This window comes from Neovison vison, chromosome 1 (assembly GCF_020171115.1).
Source record: "Neovison vison isolate M4711 chromosome 1, ASM_NN_V1, whole genome shotgun sequence".
NCBI classification, from domain to species: domain Eukaryota; kingdom Metazoa; phylum Chordata; class Mammalia; order Carnivora; family Mustelidae; genus Neogale; species Neogale vison.
The window spans coordinates 102,363,036-102,387,878 of NC_058091.1; the positions used below are offsets into that span (position 1 = coordinate 102,363,036).

Here is a 24,843-nt window from a genome sequence, read left to right on the forward strand (position 1 = left end):
AAAAACACCATCACAGTGACGATTCTCTTCTAATGGGGATTACAACAACCTTCTAATATCAAGCTTACCCGATGCTCTTCCTGCTGTTGTCTTAGAGTCTCATATTCAAGGGCTGGGGCAGGAAGTTGAGAGATGATTCTTTGTGTTTCTGTCAGCCATGGCCAAAGCTCTTCATAGGTTTCCCAAAACTGGTTAACCAGGGACTGTGCCCTTTCTAGCTGTAGATACCTCTCTGAGTTCACCTGGCAGATGGCATCATAGTTCTTCAACACTTTGTCCAGTTTTTTCTAGAAAATAAGAGAATGAAATGTGTTCAGCTGGCCAAGCAGGCAAAGACCTCAGGAACTCCAGAATGCTTTTTCTAGCACTAAATGCCTAGTGCAAAGCAGGTACTCAATAAATGTATGCTTAGTGAATAAATCATTAAAGCCTATTTAGATTGTAACCAGTTCTGTGTATAAAATTTCATTTTAATTAGAATTTAAAAGACCCTTCAAGGGGCACCTGGCTGGCTTAGTCAGTAAAGCATGTGACTCTTGATCTCAGGTTTGTAAGTCTGAGCCCCATGTTGAGTGTAGAGATGACTTAAAAATAAAACCTTAAAAAAAAAAAAAAGATCCTTCAGGTTCATCCATATTGTTGCACATGGCAGGATTTCCTTCCTTTTTAAGGTTGAATAATATTCTACTAAATGCTAATGTTGTGTTCTTGCCTCAATTTAAAAAAATTTCCCCTTATATATGTAAAAAAATAGCAAAAACGTGGAAAACATCTTAAAATACAACAACTAGAGATTAAGCTAATAAATTATGGTCTCTTCACACAATGGATTTTTATGTCAACATCAAAAATCATGGGATTTAATGACAGAGAACCACCCCCACCTCCAAATACTAGGTGACAAAACTCAAGATATAAACAAATAAATAGCCTCAAGTTTATGAATAAGACACTGAGCTTCCCAAACATAATTAACAAAATTCTTCAACTATCCATCTAGGTCTTGTTGGTCCTTTAAGGTTGGAAAACAGGTCTCATATGAGTCTAGCAACATTAACATTACTTTGTAGCCAAAAACAAGGACTATCTTTCACAAATGAAATTGTAAGATGAACTACTAGTCAACAAAATTAATTACATATATTAGAACCAGAGTAGAACATTATATTTTACACTATGTTTTGTGGGCTGGTCACAGTGATCTAGATTATGGCATAAATTCACATCATAAACCAAGAGCAGAAGATAGAGCACAATAGTAATCTAATAAACTCCAGAATGACACAGAAATTATTTCATCAAGACCGGCATTTTTCATGTCAAGATCTTTGTAAAAATAATAAAGGAAATGTTAAGTTACAAATGAGCAAATTTCCAGAAGAAACAGAAGAAGAAGTACCAGTATACAGTTACATTCTATTCCTTTGTCTATGCTATACCTTAAAAGCAACACCTACTCTGAAATGTGATCTTAGGCACAGACTTTTATGTAATTTTTTTTACTGTGGGATATTTTCCTACCAGATGCATTCATACACATTAATTTCTTTAGTCTGCTCAGATGTCTGAATTTGAATGGAACTAAACATTTTTACTTGTGGCTGATTTTTCATCAATTTAAAAGATTATTAAAAATGCATAAAGTAGATGCTTTCTTAATTATTCAGCTCATTGTTTTTCCTATACAACTTACTGAAATTTTATACAGAATGGATCTCAGCCTTAGAGAAAACGAGGTATTTTGAAGCATATAAACAAGAGTTGACATATCTAGTAACAGTTTATACTGACAGTAATGTAAGTAATACAGCCAACATTAATCGAATGTCTAATGTGTGCCAGTCATTCAAGGACACAAACCTTAATATTACCACCTATTTAAAAAAAAATTGTCCCCATGGTGATTCCCTTAAGGAATATTCCTTTTACTGTCACTCTAGAAGCTTGAAAAATGCTTTATTTAAATCTAATGATTTAGGGGTCTAAATGGCAGCTGTAGATAAAGGAAATGTGCTTCTCTAGGACTGAGAGCTTAACGCAGGCCATTTACTCAAGAGTCTCACCACCAGTCACACAGACAAGATTATACCTTCATTGATTGCTTTTCCTCTTCACTGCAGGTGGCCATGATTTTATGTCCAGATTTAACAAGTTCATCAATAATATCCTTGTGTCGCAGTATCTCCATGGTGAATGTCTGTGATTTACCAAAATAAAGATTAAGAAGAGAGAGAGTGTATGACTAAAATGAAAACAATCAGGCAAAGTCATTAAAAATACCAAGTTATGCTAGAGGGGTCTTGCAAAGTAAATCATACGAGCACATTGTCTAGACTTGGGGCCACACTAACAAATAATTCTGATATAATTGGAAATTCACCTTTTGAAGCTGCAGCTGAGCAGAGGTCTGCTCTTGCTCAAGCCTGATGTCACCCAGAGACATCAATTTCTTTTCAGTCTCAGCAATCCAGGATAACTCGGCATCAGCTGCCTGGTCAAACTAAACAAAAGATAAATACTTAGGTCAGTAAGTTCCTATAACTGGTGCCAGAAAAATACTTCTCTACATTTCTTTCAAATATCCTAATTCTGACACAAGCGGAAAATTTGAGCTTCTCTCTTCGTGGCATCCTGAAACAGTTTATGAGGATGACTAAAATCATAAAGAAAGGAGAACTTCCAGCAGAGTAATTAAACACAAGCTCTTCAAAGGCACTGGATGCATAACACAGCGTTAATGATTTTAGGAGCGCTCTCTGTTGCCTTCTTTTAGGTAATCAGAAAACTCTTCTCCTTAAAAGTGCTACCCAAATTGAACGGCTCCAGAAGTCAATAGCTGCATCAATCACGGCACCCATCACTTTAATCCACATGACAGGCAGGCGGCATCCTGCTCTCCACATACAGGACTCGTAGCAAAACTCATGAAATAGTCGCATGTATTTACCATATTATGTGTGCATAAATGTATGTGCAAAGTACGTTCCTTTATGCAGAGTAAACCCCCAAATATCTCACGTATAATTTTTTTTACATCTCATTTAAGAACAGCAAAAACCACTTCCAAGAGTATTCTTAAATTGTCTAAGAGGTTTCATTTTCCTGATCTTAACAATTCATGGCAGAAATTCATATAGTACAGAAAAATATACAGAAGAACATTAAAACCTGGAGTTAATACTGTTGGTATTTTAGTGAATTTTATTCCAAAAGTTGAAAAAGATTTATGAAAGTCCAGGATAAGACTGTATAAACAGTTTCATATCCTGCTGTTTCATTTATTATGAACACTTGCCATGTCATAGTCTTTTAAATGAATTTTAAGTAATATCATTGTATTCTAGCATACTCGGATATTTTTATCTAGGCTCACTGTATTTTCTGCTATTACATAAACAAATCTGTAATAAATAGAAATCTCTGACAGCATCTCCAATTAGTTCCTTAGGATAGATTCCTAGAAGTTGAGTATCAAGTCAGACAGCATGAACATTTTTGATACCCTGCATCAGACAGAAGCCAGTGCCTTCCAGGCAAGAAGTTATCATAAATGAGCAAAGTGGGTGAGTGCCCCCACAAGCACCAGTGGGAAATGGTAACTAACGGTGGCCTCAGTTGGAGGATTTCATGGGAAACAGACATCATGAGCTTTCAATTCTCTAATATTTCAAGAGAACCTGGAAATCTAGACGGGGGGTAGGGGATAACTAAGTGAGGAGAGAGAAGGGTAGAGATAAGATACTAGACTGGAAAATAATCCATACTTTTGAAACACTCTGCGACACTGTGCAGACTCCTGGGCAGATGGAGTAGATGTACTTTTCCCTGTTCCTTGCAAGTATACCTAAAAATCCTGGGCATTACACATTTGTGTACACTGCATACGAAACATACATGAGAAGACTGAAAAGAAAGAGAAGAGAGCAGAACTGCTGTGGACCTTGGCGCTCAAAGAACAACACAGTGGTTAGTTCTCTGGGTTTTTTTTTCTTGCCTCACGTATCCTGCACTGGATACTGGAGAAAGTGCAACCCAGAAACAATGAGAGGCACAGACAAAAACCCCAAGAAAAGACTGCTCTCTCAGCCAAATGACCAAGAAAGGGGCACCCCAGCAAGAGAACATTTAAACAATAGCCACTCTGTCTATACACCACAGAACAGAAGCTGTCACCCACACTCAAGCCAAGAAAGGCCTAGATTTTCATCCTCACGAGCAACAGGACAAGCTGCGGACACTGCTGGTGATATCAAGAGAGGGCCAAGTAGGGAGCCAGAACTTTAGTTCCCACTGGCCATTGACAAGGTTCCTGCCCCCCACAGTCCATAGAAAGGATGTCGGGAGCCCCCCACGCAGTAATGAGTTGCCCCTCTCCATCTCCTCTGGTGTGGTGTCAGGGAAGGCCTAGTGGAGAGTCAGGATGCTCACCACCACTTAGTGGTTAAAGTAGTCACCCTCACTGAGGTGTGGGAAAGGCTGCTCAGAGAACTGAAGTACAACTCCCACTCCCAGACAGCAGATATGGGGAACACCCACATTAGGTATCATGAGGGGCTGAGTGGGGAACGTGGAGCTCTTCCACCTGGTAGCACCCCTGCCTTCTTCTGCCAGAGAGGTGCCAAAGGAAGTCAATCAAAACAGAAAGTTTAATTAAGACCCAAAATTCATGACTTCACAGCAAGAACTAAGAAGACCTCCAACGGAACTAAAGAGAGATAATCAATGGACACCAGTAAAGAGAGGACAGAAATGTTAGCACTGTCTCACAACAATGTGAAAGCAGCCATGATAAAAATGCCTCACTGAGCACTTCCAAACACAGCTGAAATGAATGAAAAATTAGAGAAGACCTTAACAACAAAACAGTCTCAGCAAAGAAAAGAGGCTATGTAAAGAACCAAATGGAAATTTTAGAACTTAAATTTATAATAACAAATAAGCTTGGTGGGTGAGATCAATGAAGGGCATGGAGGAATGAGTCAGTGAAGCAGAAGACAGAACAGAAATTACCCAATCTGAGTAAGAGAAAATAGATTGGGAAAAAAAAAAAATCAACAGAACCTCAGAGACCTGTGGAACTACAATAAAAGATCTAACATTCCTGTCACTGGAGTCTAAGAAGGAGAAGAAAAAGAAGCTGTCCCAAAAAGTACTCAACCATTCTAGAAATGAAGTACAGAAAGTTTGTGGTTGCCAGGAGTAAGGAGAGGTAGAGGTGGGAGCCTATAAAAGAGCAGCATGAGGTAGTCCTGTGGTGATGAAATCTTTTGTATCTTGACTGCATCAATGTCAACATCCTGCTTGTGATCCTGTGCTATAATTTTGCAAAATACTACCCTTGAGGAAAATAGGTAAACGGTACAATGAGATCATCCCTACATTATTTCTTACAATTGCATGTGAATCTACAATTATCTTTTAAAAAGTTAATTAAAAATGACAACAACAATTCTGCATGGTGAACCTCTCATCTGAGTTCTTATTCGCATTTTCTTTTAGATTTATACTACACCAAACAGCCCTTCAGATGGGATGTGCCAATTTATAATCCCACAAGGAGAGTTTTGCTAGACCCTCATCACCATGGGGTATAATTTATTTTTTAATAATATTTGCCAAGCTTATCAGTGGACTTCCCTTCATTATAAGGAAATAACCCGTCAGTCATGAACTGGCACAAACATGAATAGCACTGATTAAGAGTACTATTATGCTTTCAATCTTATAAGAAAAAAATAACAAATTTTACAAGTAAAGAATACATAATAGTAATATAAGTTATTATTACAGTTTTTTTTTCTATATGCCATGGACCCACTTGTTTTCACCTTTGCGACATGAGTTAAATAAATTTGCAAATAAGTAAATAAATACTGAAGCTATTTGCAGGTCAATTTCTTTTAGTCAACAGTTCAGAATAGAAAAAAAGTTTAGATAACCATTTGAATAATGGGTCCAAGCCAGACATTTAATAGGGGTAAAAATAAGTCTTACATTTACCTTAAAAACTCAACTGCATAAGGATATGAAAGGGAAAATAGGGCTTAACAGACCTTTCCCGAACAACCTCTACACATGCTACCAGCACAAAATCTGAATATAAACCAACATCTCCCCAAAAAATGATGCAGAGTCAGGCTGCTTTAAGACAAATATAGGATCTGGGCAGCAGTCACACTATCATACCTGCTGATCAGAATTTTCCTTCAAGTGTCACACACTGAAGAGGATCACAGACATGCTAACGTTGGTCCCGACAGAAATTCAGAGTTTTAGCCCTCAGAGTGAGCTCCCTTAAAAGGGCAGTACTTCTGAAACAACTGTGTACATGTGTATATTCCAATAGAATTATTTATTTTTCCTGTATTTCCCATAATATTATACATTCTTTTTTTTAGCAAAGCCACATTTTCCATAAAATTTATTGAAGGGGCTCACGGTTTTGCAGACAGTAGTATTAAGACATGTTTTTTCGTTGATTCGTTACTTTTTCTGCTACTGGGACAAATCAGAACAGTGTGGATTCCAGAAAGAATCTTGAAAAACACCTGAAAAATTCTATCTTGAGGTGCTTTGGTGGCTCAGTTGGTTAAGTGTCTGACTCGATTTTGGCTCAGGTCACAATCTTAGGGATGCTGGACATGGAGCCTGCTTAAGATTCTCTCTCTCAAATGAAACAAGATGGGATTGGGAGGGAGACAAACCACAAGTGACTCTTAATCTCACAAAACAAACTGAGGGTTGCTGGGGGGGGGTTGGGAGAAGGGAGGTGGGGTTATGGACATTGGGGAGGGTATGTGCTTTGGTGAGTGCTGTGAAGTGTGTAAACCTGGCGATTCACAGACCTGTACCCCTGGGGATAAAAATATATGTTTATAAAAAAAAAAAAATGTTTATAAAAAATAAAAAAAATTATTTAAAAAAAAGACTCTCTCTCTCCCTTTGTCTTTGCTCCACCTCTCCCTCTTTAAAAAATTCTATCTTCATCAATAATTTTTACAATGTCACTTAGTTTCAAATGGAACTACTCATTAGTTAGCAATAAAATATCAATGTGAAAAAGAAAAAAACTTGGGGGGTACCTGCCTGGCTCTGTCAGTGGAGCACATAACTCCTGGTCTCAAGCTTGTGAGCTCAAGCCCCACACTGAGGGTAGAGATTACTTAAAAATAAAATTGTAAAAAAAAAAAAAAAAAAAGAATAGGGGCGCCTGGGTGGCTCAGTCAGTTAGCAGCTGCCTTCGGCTCAGGTCATGATCCCAGGGTCCTGGGATCCAGCCCCATATTGGGCTCCCCGCTCAGTGGAGAGCCTGCTTCTCCCTCTCCCTCATGTCCCACGAGGGACTCCGTGTCCCTTGGGCTCTCCATCTCTCTGTCAAAAAAAAAAAAAAAAGGAAAAAGAAAAGAAGAAGAAGAAAAACGTCCACTAATTTGGAAGCTTCAGATGTAGAAAAAGAAATCCTCATGAAAAACAAGTACAAGGGTCTTCTATGAATGGTTCACAAGCTTTCAAGCCATACACGATGAAACTTCAAAATAAAAGTTTATTATGTGATTCACTTAAAGAGTACAAAACTGAGCAAAATAGTCCAGGCCTTTGTACCCGAGTGCAAGTGCTGCAAAATAACCTGAATAAAATTTAACAGTAAGGAGTTTTTTTCTCTACTGACCCCTAAAAAAATAAAGTGACACACCACCCTGCTTGTTTGTAATCGGGCTATTTTTAGCACTTATACGACAGTCCCAAGAAATAAAGTCAGGCTGTTAGTGTCAATATTAGTTTAAATCTATTTTTCTCTCTCTCTCCTTAAAAAAAGGGGGATCCAGTGAAAAACAGTGTGATGATACACTTTAAGTTGCCAAAATGGATAGCTGAAACTCAAACACTGTTTCTTCGACCAAGGCAAATATTTGCTCTGCTAAAAGAAAACAAGACTTCAAGCAGAGATTTCCCTTCTGTCTTTTGAGAAATTTTTTCATTAAATTAGCAAATATTTATTGTCCAGCAACAAACAGAACAGCCACAGGGTCTTCACGAAGCAATCTGCAGTAAAGCAAGGCATTTTATTTAGGCCTATGAATCTTTCAAATGACTCTCTGTGTGCTTTTCTAATAGACCATAAAAGCTGTTTATTTTACAATGTGAGCAATATGGAGAGCAAGTTTACTAGACCAAATTTTAATAAATTTGTTCACAGCTTACTCAAATAGCAAAAATTAATTTCAAATACATTGTAGATAATCTTACCATCCATAATTGCATTCTGGGAAATACTTTATTAGGTATTATTAGTGGAGTCTAACCACTGACCTACTCTAACTCCTATTACAGTTGAACTAGTAGTTCAAGAATTTCCAACAAGATAATGAAAAACAATTTTTAGGAGGTTTTTATTCTTTAAGCAATCTCTATATCCATTGTGGGGCTTGAAAGCACAACCCCAAGATCAAGAGCTGTATGTACCCCTCACTGAGCCAGTCAGGTGCCCTGATAGTAAGAGATATTTTAATTGGCTATCTCTAAATATTCCTGAAAAACAGTCTAAAACAATAATGGCCAGGATCTTACTGAACACGCTAAGTGCTTTACACTCAATATCATCTTTAATCCTGACACAATGGCATAAGCTGGGCATTACCATTAACCCCATCCACAGTTGAGAAAACTGAGGCAGAGAGAAGTTATCTGACTTTCCAGAGATTAAGCAAAGTGGCCTGACCCCAGGGACTGTGCGTCTAGTTGCCATGTTATGTATCACTTGTGCTGGTCTACAGTCTGGGCTTCATGAACTCAAAATATTCATGTGATTTCACCGAAAATGGCCCAAATACCCTAAGTCAATAGTACGTTTTAACTTCTTCTTTAAATATTTCTCCAATCTCTGACAAACTTCTTTTGTATTTATCTAGAAAATTTCTCTAAAGTGGGAAGAGGTTTGAGAAAGGCAAAATGATAAGTGAACCTTAACTCCAAGGACATCTTTTACTCCCTTCCCCTGGCTGAGGATCTTATCACTTTCTTTTCGTTCGTATTTCCTTCCATTTTGCTCTGCATTATTCATAACACAGCCCATATTTTCCCATCCCCAACACCTGGAGGGTCAAAACAAATCTCACTTCCGTGGGGGAGGTTTCCTTCTACTTCTTTAGAAGAAATAAACAGGTGTTATTTTTCTCCAAGGCTGATTCCTAATAAACCAATGACCTGCTTATTTTAACTGCTCCCAAATCACAAACCTACGTGTCTTTAATATAAAGGGGTCATTGCGGCCACTAAAATAAGACAAGCAATCAGAACTGTTGAGGAATGCCTGAGATTCCCAGACCCGGTGAAACACACCCATTTTAAGCAACTTCTGACAACTGTGTATATTGGTAAGAGGCAAAGGACAATGAACTGCTCTGAAATTTAAACAATGACAAGGGTCTGACTTCAGGCTACAAGTCTATACATCTTTTAAATGAAAGTGCCTTCCCCCTTTACCACCTTGCTCATTTGGTTCAGTTTGCAATTAGAGGGAAAAAAAGCAACAAAACTATGTTATTATACACAGGTTTAACATGCAAAACCACATACAGGTGCTAACTCAGTTGACCTTATGTATTATGAGAAGGATGCAGATGTTTCACTTTGTTTATAAAGCTAACCACCACTATTCACTAAGTTGCCTCGTTCTGCTCAGACTTTTCCTAAAAATAATGAATGGGCCTAATTCTTATAAAAAAGAATGCTCTTGGGGTGCCTGGGTGGCTCTGTCAGTTGGGCATCTGACCCTTGGTTTTCCTTCAGGTCGAGATCTCAGGGTCTCAGGATCGTGAGATGGAGCCCTGCATTGGGCTCCATGCTCAGCAGGGAGTCTGCCTCTCCCTCTGTTCCTCCCTCCCCACCCATTTGCATACTCTCTCTCTCAAATAAATAAATGAAATTGTAAAAAAAAAAAAAAAGACTGTTCTCTTCAGAAGGTCAATGCCTGTCAATCTGTAGCGTCAGATGCATACAGTCCTTGCTCCTTAGCCCATAATTGAGGCAGTTTGATTATTTCTCAAGTAGCAATAAATACTACTCACATTTACACAGAGTTCTACCACCGGGCTCTAAGATTTCAAAATTCAGTGACAAATGTCTTCAAAACTTACCATGATATAGGAGTAACATTAAAAAAAAAAAAAAACATATCAAATCAGGACTTTTCTTAAAAACTATATTAATAGAGGGCTGTTACAAAGTCATGCTAATTAGCAGGTATCTGTATGCATCCTTCCCTTTCCTTTTCAAGCTAATTCTTTCCATGTTTTCCTGGACATCTTTCTTAGGGGTGTCTGGAAGTCAATATACTCTGTAATAGTGGCCTGACACTTGACAACGTCCTCATATTTCTGCTGTATTCCAAAAAGCAAGTGATAATCTTATAAAGGAGGTAGATCTGTACATAAACAACTGTAATGCCTGGCACAGAGTGAAACACTTTAATAGAAATTTGCCTGGAAACAAAACATTCAGTTATTTAAAATCTAGTTAATCTAGCTAGCTAATTATAAAGCAAAGCATTAAATATATATTTAAAAATGAACAAGTCATGTTCAAGACACATATCCTTACCCCATTAACCTGTGGGTGTGGGTATGTTGAAGGTAGGGACATGGAAAGGATTAGCAGTTACTAAAACCAACTGTATGTGACTACGGGTATGTCCGAAAAGATGGACGGTGGTTAGATCATGTCCAGGGTTTCAGAGGAGGAGAAACACAGAACAGTACATGATTTGTTTATACGCCATAAAACAGTACAAAATATGTGGCTAACATCCAAATCTCAAGATGTTTTTGCATCATCTCTTATAGTGCATGGATGTATTATCATTGCGTAAACAGAAAACAAATATTTTAGTATCAACTGTACTCTGGTCCTAATTCCAAACATTTATAAATGGGAAAAGTCACGAAAGGACTTCAGTGATTTATTAAGCTCCTTTATAAACTTGAAAATTGTAAGTTTAGAAACCATTCTTTTGGGTACAAAACTAAACCTTTGCCAAACCAGAAAAACAGGTACCAAATTCGTTTTTAAATTCTCCTAGAGAATGGTAATTTCATATCCTGTCAGCACTGTACTCTCCTGGCTCACGGTCCTTGTAGATGGAGATGCTTTTATTACATACTTCCCTTTTGCTGTGATAATGGCACCTTTCTTCAGATTATTGGAGGAGGTTAGAAAAAAAATTACACCACCCCTCAGGATTTCTCCTCTCTACATAATTTGTTAGGAGGCACCACAATGAGTAGAATGAGATCTGGATTAAATCTGGGTCCAACTCCAGCATGTACCAGCTTTTGGGATCACAGACAAGTGCTTTCACCACACATGTTCTTCCCACTCAAAAAGCATATCTCTTCAGCATAGTGGGAAGATTTCAATTTTTTTTTTTTGATGTCTTAAGTACATTTTACAGATTTTCTTTACTGCTGGAAGTATTCCACTGGACAGACTTGCAGGCATTTCAAAGGAATGCACATGTGAATACAGAATAAATACGTGCGAACAATGAGAAAACAGCATTAACTTTAGCTGTGTGACCTACCTTACTACTACATACATTCTCTCTCTCTCTCGGAAGGAAGACTAGAAAGCTAGTGATCATATTATTTACACACATTCTTCCTTCCAAGAGTTTTCTGTATTCTTTCAGAAAATTTTAAAATTTTCCATAGCAAATGATTTTATCAGAAAAAGAAAAGAACAAACAAACAGTAACTGTTATTTTTCCAAATGACATATGTTTGGGACATATACTGACTTGGTTACTTCAGAAAATACCTGCTAACCTTGAAAAGAATTGAACTACAGTTGATGACATGAGCACATCACCAAGATCACTAACCTATAAAGCTCCACCTGCCATCTTGCCCTCATTACAGTCTTACTTCAGTGAACTGACCAGCCATAGTCAACTTCTCAAGAAAAATCATACTCCAGGTGTACGGAATATTTGTCTTGCTATTTAAGAAATCTTCAGTGCCAATTCTGAAATACTGATACCAGTTTTGGTGAAAAAAAATTCAGTATTTTCCTATAGCTGAATAACTTCACAAATAAATGCATTTATTTTCTTGTCATAAGGAGGCACAGAAACTGTGCCAAACTTGGAAAACAGAAGTCATGCAGATACATTCCTCAGGCATGAATGCTTTCCCTCACAAAAACTTTTTTAGGCAGACCTTTTGCTGTCATGGTTTTTCATCAGCTTTTGTGACTCCAGAGCATGGCACGGACAGGAGGAGGGAAGCACTGTGCCACATAAATGAGGATAGATAACAATATATAAGTTACACCTTTACAGCAACCTTCAGAAATTAATTCCGGACGCTTCCACACAATCTGCATGATTTGTGTTTCTTGCTTCTGGCACGCATTAGGAGAAGCTTAGTTATGGACCTTCCATAGCTCTGCTCTACAGTACACTGTAAGAGTGCACTAACCCTGCCACAGCAAGTCTGCAGTGAGATTCTGAGGACTTAATGTAAACAGTCTGGATACTCCATAGAAGTTCATTGAAACATGTCTTCTAAACTTCTGTCCCCAGGACCCCACTCATTGCCCACAGGTTTCTGAGGGAGCTGGGGTGAGAGCTGGGTGCCCATAAAACTCTCCAGAACTACAGACTCTGCATGAGTCACACACAGGTCAGAAAGTGTTGTTCTCCGCCTACAGTCGTCTCCAGAAAACACACATCATCAACACACCACTGCTTCCTTTGCAGAAAGAATATAGCCTTTCTCCACCATAGCTGCATGGAAATGAGCCGCTAATACTGACTTAGATGAAAACTCAAAATATTTACTCACAGACAGATCAGACTTAGCCAAGGCATAAAATTAGCATTAGCAATTCACATACATGGAGGCAAAAAGCACTCTGTTTGGAAAGCGGGGCTGGTCTTCCCAGTGAATGATTTGGTAAAGGCTAAGTCTGGGATACAGTGAGGCCAGACAGATGGCTGTTAAACAATGTACAGATTAGCAGTGCCCTGCCTGGCACTCCCATGTCCAAGGCACACGAATTCTTTTCAAACCCCTCCTTTCATTTTTGAAGCATAACAAATGAGTGGGAACACTGTGAATAGTAATCTTTGTTCAGGTAAAGGCTCAGAGAACAACTAGGGAGAATTTATTGCCGGGACAACAAACCATGCGTCCCTACCTGCTGGGATCTCAGAATGGCGGCATCGATCTCTTCCACCTTTTGAGTGATGGTGTCGCTCACTAATCGGTAGCGCTCATTGTCCTCGGCCACCATTTTTTCAAGTCCTTCCCTTGCCCTCCATGGTACCAGCTCCAGTAAAGCACTGCTCACTTCGTTAAGGGAGTCCAACAAGGCTTTGCTGTTCTTTGCTTCCTTTTTCAGTTCCTGAAGACAGAATTAAGAAAACATACAAATCTGGGGGTACTGCTCAAGAGTAAACAGGCTTTTCCTTTCCCTGTCATTGGCCCTAAAGTCCTTTGCAAGCCAATAGTGCCAGGCCCTGGTTGCCCAGTTAAGTTCTAGAAACCTTTGTTATTTAAAGCTATTCTGTAAAAAGGAAAGTGTTTCCTGAGGAGTTCCAAAGAACAATTCACTGGTCAACATGGCAAAGAGTTTATCTTTGAACTTTAATATAAATGTTTAAAATTTGGGAAATAAAACCAAGTAAGATGGCACGTATTATTCTTTGCCTTCTGGTAACTTCTCAGTAATCAGATACCAGAAAAGTAAAATAAAGAGGAAAGTCCAAGCCAGAACTGAAGTGACCCTCAAGATGAGAACATACTGGCTTTCATCATTCCAGCTGAATCATGACAGGCTCTGTGAGCCCGACCTCCCCAACTCCCTTTCACCCCACGTGATCACACTTCCTTTATCAACTTCAGGGTTGATAAAAACAGAGGTTCTCTCTGAAGAGAAGAACCATTACCATGACAGAACACCACCTCTGCAGTACAAGGAGAAAAGCTACCTCATGTTGTGCATCTATCTTAGAAAAATATGGTTACTCTAAGCAATTACGTGTATGTCTAAAACAATCATTTTCCTTCTTTATTTTCTTCCTCTCTGTTTTCATCATTCTGTCTCTTGTGTAATAAACTATACTCCCAACCATAAGACTTGAAACAAATTATGATGCACTGTGATCCTCTCTGGGTTCCTGAAAGTTCTAAACCATGGATTTGCTGCCAGTTTCTCTCGGGTCCTCACCCATGGAGGCATCCTCCAGTCTGTTAGGAATGACCCGAGACTATCTCCCCAAAAGAGAACCCACAGATCAAAACGCATAGATGAGAGCGTACTTTCTGCCTCGCTTGTGCTTGGCTTGCTGCGTCTCCCGTCAGGACCTGCGTCTCATAGGAAAGTAATTCCACCTCCACCCTGTCCAGCCAGGCGCAGAGCTCCTCACGCGTGGAGTGCAGCCGCCTCGCGAGCTGCAGGGCCTGTTCCAGAGTCTTGGCTACATCCGTGCTCAATTTCGTAATGTCTTTGTACCTCACTTTAATGGCTTCCAATTTATCTTGAATTATTAAAACTTCATCACCTAAAATTTCAAAGGCATGTTAGATCTCCAGAAAGAAAAGGTAGAGAGAGGGTTTCCTCAGATATTATTGTACACTGATGAGATTTTTCTAGGGAGGGGGAAAAAAAAAGGCGGGACATTTTCCCAAAGATGATCTGACCCAAGAGAAACCTTTTTCCATGTTTTAACCTTTCTCCCAGGACTTTTGGCAAATCTCAACAGCTCTGAAAACATAACTATAAAGTTGGAAAGGGCTACAGAGCCTCAGTTACATGAAGGCATCATCTTTGCATCTAACTACACGGCATTTTTGGTTTTCAAGCAGAGGGGCTAAACACTGCTTGTGTTCAAACACTGGCTCTGTGGCTTGTTACCATGTGTAAGAACCTCTCTGTTCCCCTGGTTATGCATCATTACATAGGGGTAAGAACAGAATCCACCTCATAAGGTCATGATAAAAATTCAATGAGTTTATTTGCGAAGTGTTCAGAACGGTGCCTGGACTATGTGTATGTATGCATGCCCATGTGTGTGTATGTGGGACACATGCATGGTGTGTGCATGTTTATACAAGTTAAAAATAGTAAACTCATCTGCACTGTTTCAGTAGGTCCTCACTCGACTCTACTTCACGTTCAGATAGAGAAATTGTGTCCTGGATTTCAGACTCCTAGTCCAAGATCCTAGATACTAGAATACTGGTCTAGATACTAGATACTAAAGTAATCTAGATAGATTCTAGGTACTATATTGAATCCTCCAACTCATAGTGAGTGATACTTGCCCATACCACAGTAACGATGCTCAGCGACATGGGTAGAGCGGAACTTTCCTATTGCCAAAGGAATGACCAACACAGGTCAGTCTGTATCTGTTTTGTTTTGTTTTTTTGGTGGGTTTAAGGATGAGAAACAAAGCCTGGGGGTAGCCACAGTGTGTGTGTGTGTGTGTGTGTGTATCACAGAATGCAAACTAGCTTAACACTGGAAAAATGTGTCTACCACCTATGCACTCATGTAGTACAAACCACCTCCCGCAAGTGGAAAACCCACATAACTCTGCTTCCCAGACCATCCCCTATGCCACAGTGCTTTGTGTGAGTAATACGCACAACTTCCATTAAGAACGCAAATGAGATCATGAGAAAAAAAGTGAGATCATATTCCAAAACCCCCTTGGGTTTCAGCTTTAAAAAGAATTCTGCAGAAGTTAAGTCTTGGAGCAGCCCCAAAATTACAAAATACTGTTTTTCCCCTCTCCCTAAAATATTTAGAAAGCAATGCAAAAATGCTAACTGCGTGATGAGTTGATTTGAAAGATTCTCACCTGTTGTTTGTTTTAGTAGTTCTAAGCCATTTAGTAATGCCTGATCTACATTTTGTTTTCTGAGTAGGATGTCCTCTTGCAGAACCTAAAAACACAGGTATCATTTTTATGGGGGGGGATTTAAATAACAATTAGCTTTGGTTAATCTTAGAGAACTCTGTGTTTCATAGAGATTTAACTATACGCCTCCCATTTTCAACTAGTCATTCCTGTTCCCCCGTCTCCCCCTCCTCTCTAAACCATCCTGGCCCACGTCTCATGTTCAGCTACCCTAATTCTCATACTCTCTGTTTCATAAAACAGCTTCTATGAAAATACTGGACTACTAGTTAATTACGGGTCTTTGTATACAACCCTAAAACAACAAAAGAAAAGTGAAAAATCTGGCTAGTGGGTAAATTTAATCTTTTCTGAAAGTGACTTCATCAGAAGTAATCTGCACACACAGACAAAGTCTTTTTGGGGTATAGCAATTCACCTAAATCATAAGAACATAAAATAACACAGAAATAAGGAAGACTGAGAAAACAATGACAACTGAAATGAAAAAAAGAACATAAATAAAAATACCCGAAGTTCAGACTGCTGCTTCCACAGCCCCTCAGTGCTGTAGTCCTGGACTGAGAGCTTGCTGAGTTTATCATGCACTTCGTTCAGCCAAGTCATCAGCTCAACTTCATCTTCCCCAAAAATCTTAGCATTACATAAGGCCTGCTGGAGGAGCTCAGACCTGCTGTGACTTTTCTCTTGAATCTCAATGTACCACACTTGAGAGGAGTCTAATTTATTTTGCACCATATCTTTATCCTCCCTGGAGCTCAAAACCTTTAAGGACTGGCCAATGCTAACAGCCTGGTGTAAATGTTTATTGTGATGGATGATGTCATCTTCTAAGGCCTAAAATAAAGTTTAAAAAAAAAAAGAGAGAAACAAAAAGGATGGGCAAATAAAAATGAAAACACAAATAGAACGAAAGAATGACAACTGAAATGGGCTGCTGCGATCATGCATAACGCAATAGTATATAACTCAAATTTATGACATAAAACCACAAAGGAGATGGAAAACGGAATCTTACTCATGTGCAATGGGTATCTTACTTTGTGCTGTGCAATTTGTTCCTCAAGTTTTGACGCTTGGGTTCCTATGGGCTCACAATTCGCCAGCCTCTTTTCTATGGTTGTAAGCCACTCATTCAATGGTTCTAGGGTTTCATGAAATTGCTGTGCTACCACCGAGATACCTTCCAACTGACGATTCCTACACAAGTGCCAAGATAAAGGTCATTTAGGGATGAAGAATGTGTGAAACATTCAACAAAAGCCTTTACTCATGCTCTTGCATTCGAAACATTTTTTGTGGAAAACATCTAAGGTTAAAGTTAAGATCTCTCACATTTAAAGGACATGTTAAAATAGTTCTCCTACTAAATAAAATTAAAAGTGAACCACAGATAAATCCCAAGTACCTAAATCTTAAGAAACTCTGAAGAAATTTGGTTACAATACTTATAATAATAACAGCTGGATAATAAGAAGAGCAAACGTTTTAATAACAGCAGAAATAATAATGACAGTAAAAAAAAAAAATTTACTGAACACATGATCTGCAACAAACCCTGTTCTAAGTGTTTTACATATTAATTAACTTCGATCAGAGCACTAGTTACTGCGATTGCCTTAATCAACTGGTCAAAATTGGATTCACATGTTGAAGACCACCTATAGCTACCCCCGCATGGAATGAATAGGGATTCCTACTAGAGTAGTGTGTCGGGTGTATTTTCCACCCCCCACCCCAAGTACAGCGTCAGGTATATTTCCCAAAAGCAACAGTTAATATTTGTGGATTAAAATACCATGAAAGAAGATAAATGTTCTTCAGACTTTGACTTATTTGAAATACACTTTTATATAATTTGAAATGCTTCTAGAAAACATACTGTTTCCTCAGTGTAAAAAGTACCACGGAAGTGAAAACTCACTCTCCCCGTCCTCAGTTTTCACCCAGGGCCAGAGACTGTGCTGGTCTCTATACTGAGAACCTGATTCAGTATCAAATCCTGGGACAAAGGGTTGTTGTGATAACTTTTTATCCTATTTAATTCTAAGGGAATCATGTGATTTAAGAAATTTGCTTCCTACAGAGACCAAAGGATTTCTAGAAAATTGGCACATGCGACTGAACACAATTTCTGTATCATTTTATCACAAACTACATATTCCTATATGTCTTAAAACTTTCAGATGAAATATATTTGATCTTTAAAAAATGAATAAAATGACAAAACTATTTTTGACTTCTAACTTACCACTAAATTCAAATATCCAATCATCTAGAATCAGTGAAAATAAATTATTTTGCGACTAAGTTCAGTTTACTGTGACTTAAATTGTGAGTGACTTTATTAAACTGTGTAGGAATCATAATACGACCAGTACCCTTGCACTTAATACCATTGTGAGGAAGGTTTAGGACAAGAAATCTATGTGGTAGCATAGTAGGGACCTAGACATTCACTAATTTATTTTTTAAAAAGTACTAAGAGTATCCCCATGGCAGCCAGGACACAATGTCCTGGGCATTACACAGAAGGAATGATCTCCTGAAACATATTAAAGGTCATGAAGCTTTTAGCCTCCTGAGGAGCATCTTATTCTATGGTCCTACAACTATAATTAATTCTATCTCAATATTCAAGATGAGACAAATCCTTCTCTTCACCATTGTAGTTCGAAAGAACGGAGCAATTTATGGAAATAATCATTCTGTTCAGGGGTTCGTCTATTTTCAAACAGTCTCCCTGTGGCTATGGTTACACTTCAGTGTGGCTACTACTCAGCACTGGTCAATGTGATGCCAACATGGACAATGAAAAAAATACAACTAAAAACCAAGTTGACTGTGTGCCCAGCACACCATGCTCCAGACCTCTTAGCCTTCATAAACGTCACTGCATCCTACCATCTACCTCGTGTCTCAGCTAACCCTACTCCTTTAAAAACATAACTGTCATTTCCCTGCCCCCAGGCTCCATTCTTCCTATTTTATGTTCCCACAACACCCTATATTTCTGCTCTGAAACATTACACTTGTCATTACTTTCCATTGGCTATGAAACTCTACTAGACTCTTCCTCGAGAGCTCACCTCTACAACCCAAGGCCTTGCTCTGTGCCTGACGCCCAGCAGGCAGGCAGTCACTAGGCCATAAATATAAATAACTTACTCCTAAGGGAATTACTTCTTTTAAAATAAAGAGTTGAAATTATTTGGTAACTCTAAGACCTTACCATTAGAGGAACGAAGAGAGAGGCCCCACAGCCCTTGCTCCCTGTTCACGTACACAGTAAACAAAAGAAAATGACTGTTTGAAGAAAAGCATTATCAACACACAAACTATCAGCACAAAAGCCTTTGCTACTCTTCCAAAAGACTGTAAGTATTTAAGTTACCTCATTTCAGCTTTATTAAGCAATGCCTCCCATCTACTATCCAAGAGACTCAGCTGTTTCAAAATCTTCACTTTATCTGCAGGCTCTGCTGTTGCAGCAATTTTTTCTCCTTCTCGTTTGATTACCTCCACTGTAGATTTGCGGTCATCCAACAATCTTTGGAGAAGCTTCAGACGGAACATTAAATACCAAGAGCAAAAGGGGTGGGGTGGGGTAAAGGAATAATTGTAACTGTAATTTGTATGGAGTCACATAAAAAAGAGATAGGATTTTAAAAATAACTCATTTTGTTTGGTGATTCATTGCTATTGTGTCAGACACTGTGACTGGGGCTCTTCATAGCAGATATAACTAATATTGATAAGGCCATTAAGCCCATTCATTATTAATTTTTTAATATAAAATAATGGGGTAGAAGGTACTGCTGAAGGGTAACGCTACAACACTGAAAGCACAAAATCCCCATTATTTTAACGAAATGGGAATACCATACACCATACATAACAATACCATACATAACATACATACCATACATAACAATCACCTGTTTTACTGAGACAAGATAATAATAAATCATCACTGTCTTCAACACCTTTCCCCCATGTTAAACAAACCATTCTAGACAGGGAAACAAGCTAGCGAGGCTAAAACTGGAGGCTCCTGCCTCTCTTTACTAGGTGGAACTAGCCCCTAAAATCCCTTCATGAGGCTAGAAACTAAAAAAGGGCCCCTAAATATCACTACCAAAAGGAACAGAGGATGGAATAAGTCAGAAATCCCCAAAGCTAGCTAAATAAGACTAGCATTTCAGGATTTAGCAGCAGAATAAAATCCAATTTAATTCTAAGCAAACATTTCAAAAAGCCTGGGATGGAATGTTTGACAGAAGTAGCCAGAACTCAGGATTACCTTGCTCTAATCTAATCAGAACGATTATTTCATGAGCAAGTGCTAAGCACTGGGACTGTGTTAATCAAAGTGAGGAAGGCACAGGTATAAGAAAAGCTAAATACTTCTTCACTGCTTCCTTAATCTGATCCTGACTGATAGTTAAGGATTAAATAAATGCACAGTTACCTCTAGGTAAGAAGCTAAAAGTGTATCCTCTCACTTTCACTTTGGGACCACCAAATCAGGCAGTAAGAAGAACACATTTAAAAAAAGAAGGGAGAGACATGCAAACTCTCTCGATACAGGGCACAGTCATTATAAAATCAAGGTACAACAGGTGGTTACGCAGTAAAGAGAAGTAATTAAATGGATTACTTCTGATAAACTTTAATAGCAAAGCCTCTAGCAATGAAGAAAACAAAATCAACAAATATATTTTGTTGTCTAAACATAGTTCATTGACTTTGGGAGTGTAAGAAAGGTTTAATTAAATACTGAATGGGAGCAATTATATTATTGTATACAACATCCTATTATACTTATAAAATATTAATAAGTATTTAATAATATTAAATATTAACATTATTACATCTTATATATAACATATATATTGTTTAAAAATCATGCAAATGCAATGTTTCCTGTTCTGTTTCTGTAATCTTTATCTCTAAATCTATTTCTAATAGGTTAATTCCCAGTACAACAGAGTCTTCAAAGAATTTTTAGAGATAGTATTGAATGTCAAAACTAAATTAAACCTCTTTATCCATTCTCATCTTTTTAAAGTTCCACACACACAAAAAATCTTACCAATGTGCTGTGTGCTAGGCCCCTCCTATATGCAATTACAAGTCATGGCTAACAAATTGTCTGAAAATGCACTAAATGCTTCCTAACTCACCACCACCCTCGGGAGTACAACATTTTTTTGCATGTTATCATCCCTTTAACAAGTGTGTCCTTCTTTCCAACTTGGTCTTGTACTGGTAGTCTCAAAAGACACAACCACATATTCCTTAGCATATACGAATCGAATATTTGCTTCCTTAGCACACAGGCTGAGTCACAAAAAACTGCCTGTATTTAATCTATAAATAAGGAGTGAGACATACCGGCTTCCAGTTACGGAGTGAACAAGTCAAGGGGATGAAAGGCACAGTAGAGTTGATAGTATTGGAACAGTGCCATAGGGTGACTGATGGGAGCTACACTTGTGGGGCACACAGCATAACATGTAGACTTGTTGACTCACGCTATAGTGCACATCTGAAACTAATGGAACTTTGTGTGTCAACTCTATTTAAAAAAAAAAGCCATTTCAAATAGATCGATCTAATATATAAAGGGAATGGTATTTCTGCCAAAGTCACCTTCTCAGTGAGTGAGGTTTACCTTAACTACCCTACTGGAAACTGCACACACACAACCCCAACTCCACCCCAGCACTTCCTGCCTTCCTTCCTTGCTCTGGCATTTCCTAATTCTTATCTCCCATCCCTGCTTTATCACTTGCTAACTTATTACAATTTACTTAACTTTTACTGTCTCACCCTCTTCCTCCCCGCCCACTAAACCTTCAACTCAATGAGGAGCTTTCCTCTCCAGCACCTGAAACAATGTCAGACCCCTGCCAGATGTTCAGTTAATCCCTGCTGAATGACTGAAAACTAACGTTTAGAGCACCAATAGCCAGTCAACTAGAACATTCCGTCAATACAAAGAGAGTCACGAAGAAATTTTTACTCTCCTTACTCTCCTTACGATATGACATGATGCATGATACAACAGTATCCCTGACTTACCTTCTGCTCTTGTATCTGGGCCTTCACCACCTTGAACTCGGCTGATGGGGGCTTCTGATTGGCCACCAGCTCCTCGGTGTCCAGCATCCAGCTGAGCAGGGACTCCAGGGCGTCCTGGAACCGCCCACAGTGCAGCAGGGCCTCCTGCAGCTGGGCTGCTCGCTGAGCCACCTGCAAAGTTGCCGTTGAATCAACTTGTTTCCATGAAAAATGAAATTGGCCCACCAGCCACCACTTTTCATGCTCATCTTCCCATCTGGTCACAGATTTTCTTTTTCTTGTCACTTAAAATCTGCCCAAAGCCTTGACAGTGGGCAGGACTGTGGTGGAAAGGAGTCAAAGTCTAGCAAGCCAAGCCAAGAAGAAAAGGTTTCCATTCCAAACAATAATGTAAAAGATGAAATCTTTTAGATTTTGGAGATACCAAACATAGTTATGATTAGCCATGAATAATTCGAGTACTATAAGGTTACTGAAACAATGCCTAATTCATTTTTATCAGTATATTTCTGATTCATTTTTTCTATTTCCTACTTTTAGCTTTAGACAAAGCTAAAAAAAAAATTGATAGTAGAGAGAAACAGATTTCCATTTTGCTAGGCAAAATACCTGTAAAGTATCTGATTAAATTCTGCCAATTCCAAGTCCTAGAGTCCTTTTTTTGACAAACCAGGGCCTTTGTATTCTAGTAAATGGAGTCTCTGTGTCCTACAGAGAGATATCCTATTGCCCTTCTCACAGATCTTTCCCTTCAGGACTGAAAAAGTAGTTGGCAAGACATTTTAAGTACCATGGAATACATTTACACCTGATACTACATTCCAATTGTGTTTGAAGGGCAAACGCAGGCTTTAAAGGATGATAAATGTACTTCTGAGATCAGGCAACAATTGCTTAAGATTTCAGAGCAGAGAAAACAGCAAGAACAAAAACCACCAGCACCAGACAAGCACAGCCATCCCACAGCAATGTCTGGTCATTTACATCATGTGAAGGGCTGCCATTGTGTCTCAGCATTATCTCCTTAAGGTATCAGTGCATTATTTTCCAGGGTTTTCCCTCATAGATATTTAGAAAGAGGTGGGATCTACATCTCGTAAGTAAAATAATATTTAGAGTTAAAAGAGTCTACAGCGAGAGTGGCAAACCCTTTAGTCCAAGGCTGACAGAGAGACAGAGCTGCTTTTACCTGCACAGTGTGACCTATTATACAGTGGGAACTTAGTTGCCAACATCTGAAAATTAGGTTTCATGAAAAAAGGAGAGATTTCCAGGTTTCTTTGAAAGAAAGTAGACCACATGACAACAATAAACCTAGGGTCCATACATGCAATGATTTCCTGGAGGCTAAGAACCGACTGTACCTTTGAAGTGTGTGTGCTCCCTCAACACGAGCTCATGGATCATGGGCCCCCTGCCATCACACAGGCACGACAGGATCTCTGTGGAAGTCGAGAATGGCCGGAGGAGACCCAATTTCACCCAACTGGCTTCTTTTCATTTATGCTGCCCACGGACCACCTGAGAGCATCTGAGTTTGGGCCATCCAGTTTACAGCAATATAAAAAGGTGGGCATGTGTAGGGAAGCTTAGCTACTAAAAATATGATTAGTCGTCACAACAAATGCTAGAGAATAATAGTCAACAGAAACCACAATGAAAAAGATGAAGAAATTACCTTCTTATTGAGAGTCTTCCAGCGGGCATTGACGTCGTCCAGGTCATGCTCCAAACCCTGTGTGCTGGTGCTTTTAGCCGCACTCTGAATAAGGCCTTGACCTAACCAGTTTACGTCTTGCTGTTTAACCTGCAAAGGTTCAATCTCTTCTTTTTGGAATACCTGCAGTCAGAAGAGCAATCATTTATACAAATTATCTAACAACCACCAAATACATCATTTGCTTAATTATCTGCTTTCCAGTATTAAAGGTAAAAGTTGTTTTTGTCACTCCTCCTACGTCACAGCAACCTTATGAGTAACGGTAAGAAACTAAACTAAGTACAAATTTATAATATTATCAAAACCACTCAAATTTTAAAGAATGATTTTCTAAGTACCTTTAATCAGATTACCTCTAAAACCAAGAAAAGAGATTATCTGTCCTCTCTCTATTACTTCATTAGCATAACACTAGATAGTTTCTATCATTTTAGTTTAGGTCTTGTAGAAAAAAGTATGGAAAATGCAAAGAAGGGAAATGATAAGATGGGCCCCAAAAGAGCCTTACTGGACTTTATGAGCTCCTCCGGGGATACCCGCTGCTAGCTGGCAACTGCTGAAGTTTGAGACTCAAATTGGAAGTGAAGGTAAAGAGCAAGGTGCCGAGAGGAGCCAAGAGGCCAATCTATAGCTGCCAGTGGGGCCAAAGTACAGAGCTAGGAAAAGAGAAGGGATGTTGGCAGGCACGGTAATAGAATGGGTCCCTCCCCGCCCAGCCCCCTCCACACCTGTCAAGGTGCCGACGACCTTGCAAGAGCACGGAGCCCTCACCCCGCGGATGTGCTCACACATGTCTCTGGCCCAGCAAATCTGGTTACTCTCTGGTCACTGCATGCAACGCCAGCCATTTGCCAGAACTCTCCCCCCAACTCTCTGTCCCATCCAATTTATGGTCCCCAAATGCCTATAACTGGCAAAAAAAAAAAAAAAAAACACCACCCAAAAACAAAAACAAAACCCTCATGTGCTAAGGTAAAATGCCAGTTCCACAAAAGCAGAAATTTCTGTTTTCCTTAAGTGGTTCTATGTCCTGGAGCTACCACAGTACCTAGCATGTAATACATACCCCATAATTACCTGCCGATGAGTATCAGTCCAGAAAAATTAT

The 24,843-nt window shown here is 39.0% G+C and overlaps 1 protein-coding gene across 26 annotated transcripts in view; it reads right to left on the bottom strand.

Annotated features, from left to right (window-relative positions):
• Positions 1 to 24,843, bottom strand: part of DST (dystonin) — a 471,247-nt gene that overhangs the window by 54,236 nt on the left and 392,168 nt on the right. For 22 of the 26 annotated variants that reach the window (XM_044253404.1, XM_044253203.1, XM_044253186.1 and 19 more), the window contains 11 exons: positions 23,694 to 23,855; positions 22,016 to 22,186; positions 19,323 to 19,489; positions 16,969 to 17,128; positions 16,439 to 16,765; positions 15,869 to 15,953; positions 14,322 to 14,563; positions 13,198 to 13,404; positions 2,381 to 2,500; positions 2,090 to 2,197; positions 69 to 287 (listed from right to left, as the gene is read on the bottom strand). In XM_044253404.1, coding sequence (XP_044109339.1) covers positions 69 to 287; positions 2,090 to 2,197; positions 2,381 to 2,500; positions 13,198 to 13,404; positions 14,322 to 14,563; positions 15,869 to 15,953; positions 16,439 to 16,765; positions 16,969 to 17,128; positions 19,323 to 19,489; positions 22,016 to 22,186; positions 23,694 to 23,855 — 1,968 coding nt within the window. The remainder of the gene's footprint in view (positions 1 to 68; positions 288 to 2,089; positions 2,198 to 2,380; positions 2,501 to 13,197; positions 13,405 to 14,321; positions 14,564 to 15,868; positions 15,954 to 16,438; positions 16,766 to 16,968; positions 17,129 to 19,322; positions 19,490 to 22,015; positions 22,187 to 23,693; positions 23,856 to 24,843) is intronic. The other 4 variants (XM_044253415.1, XM_044253257.1, XM_044253376.1 and 1 more) reach the window with 1 other exon arrangement.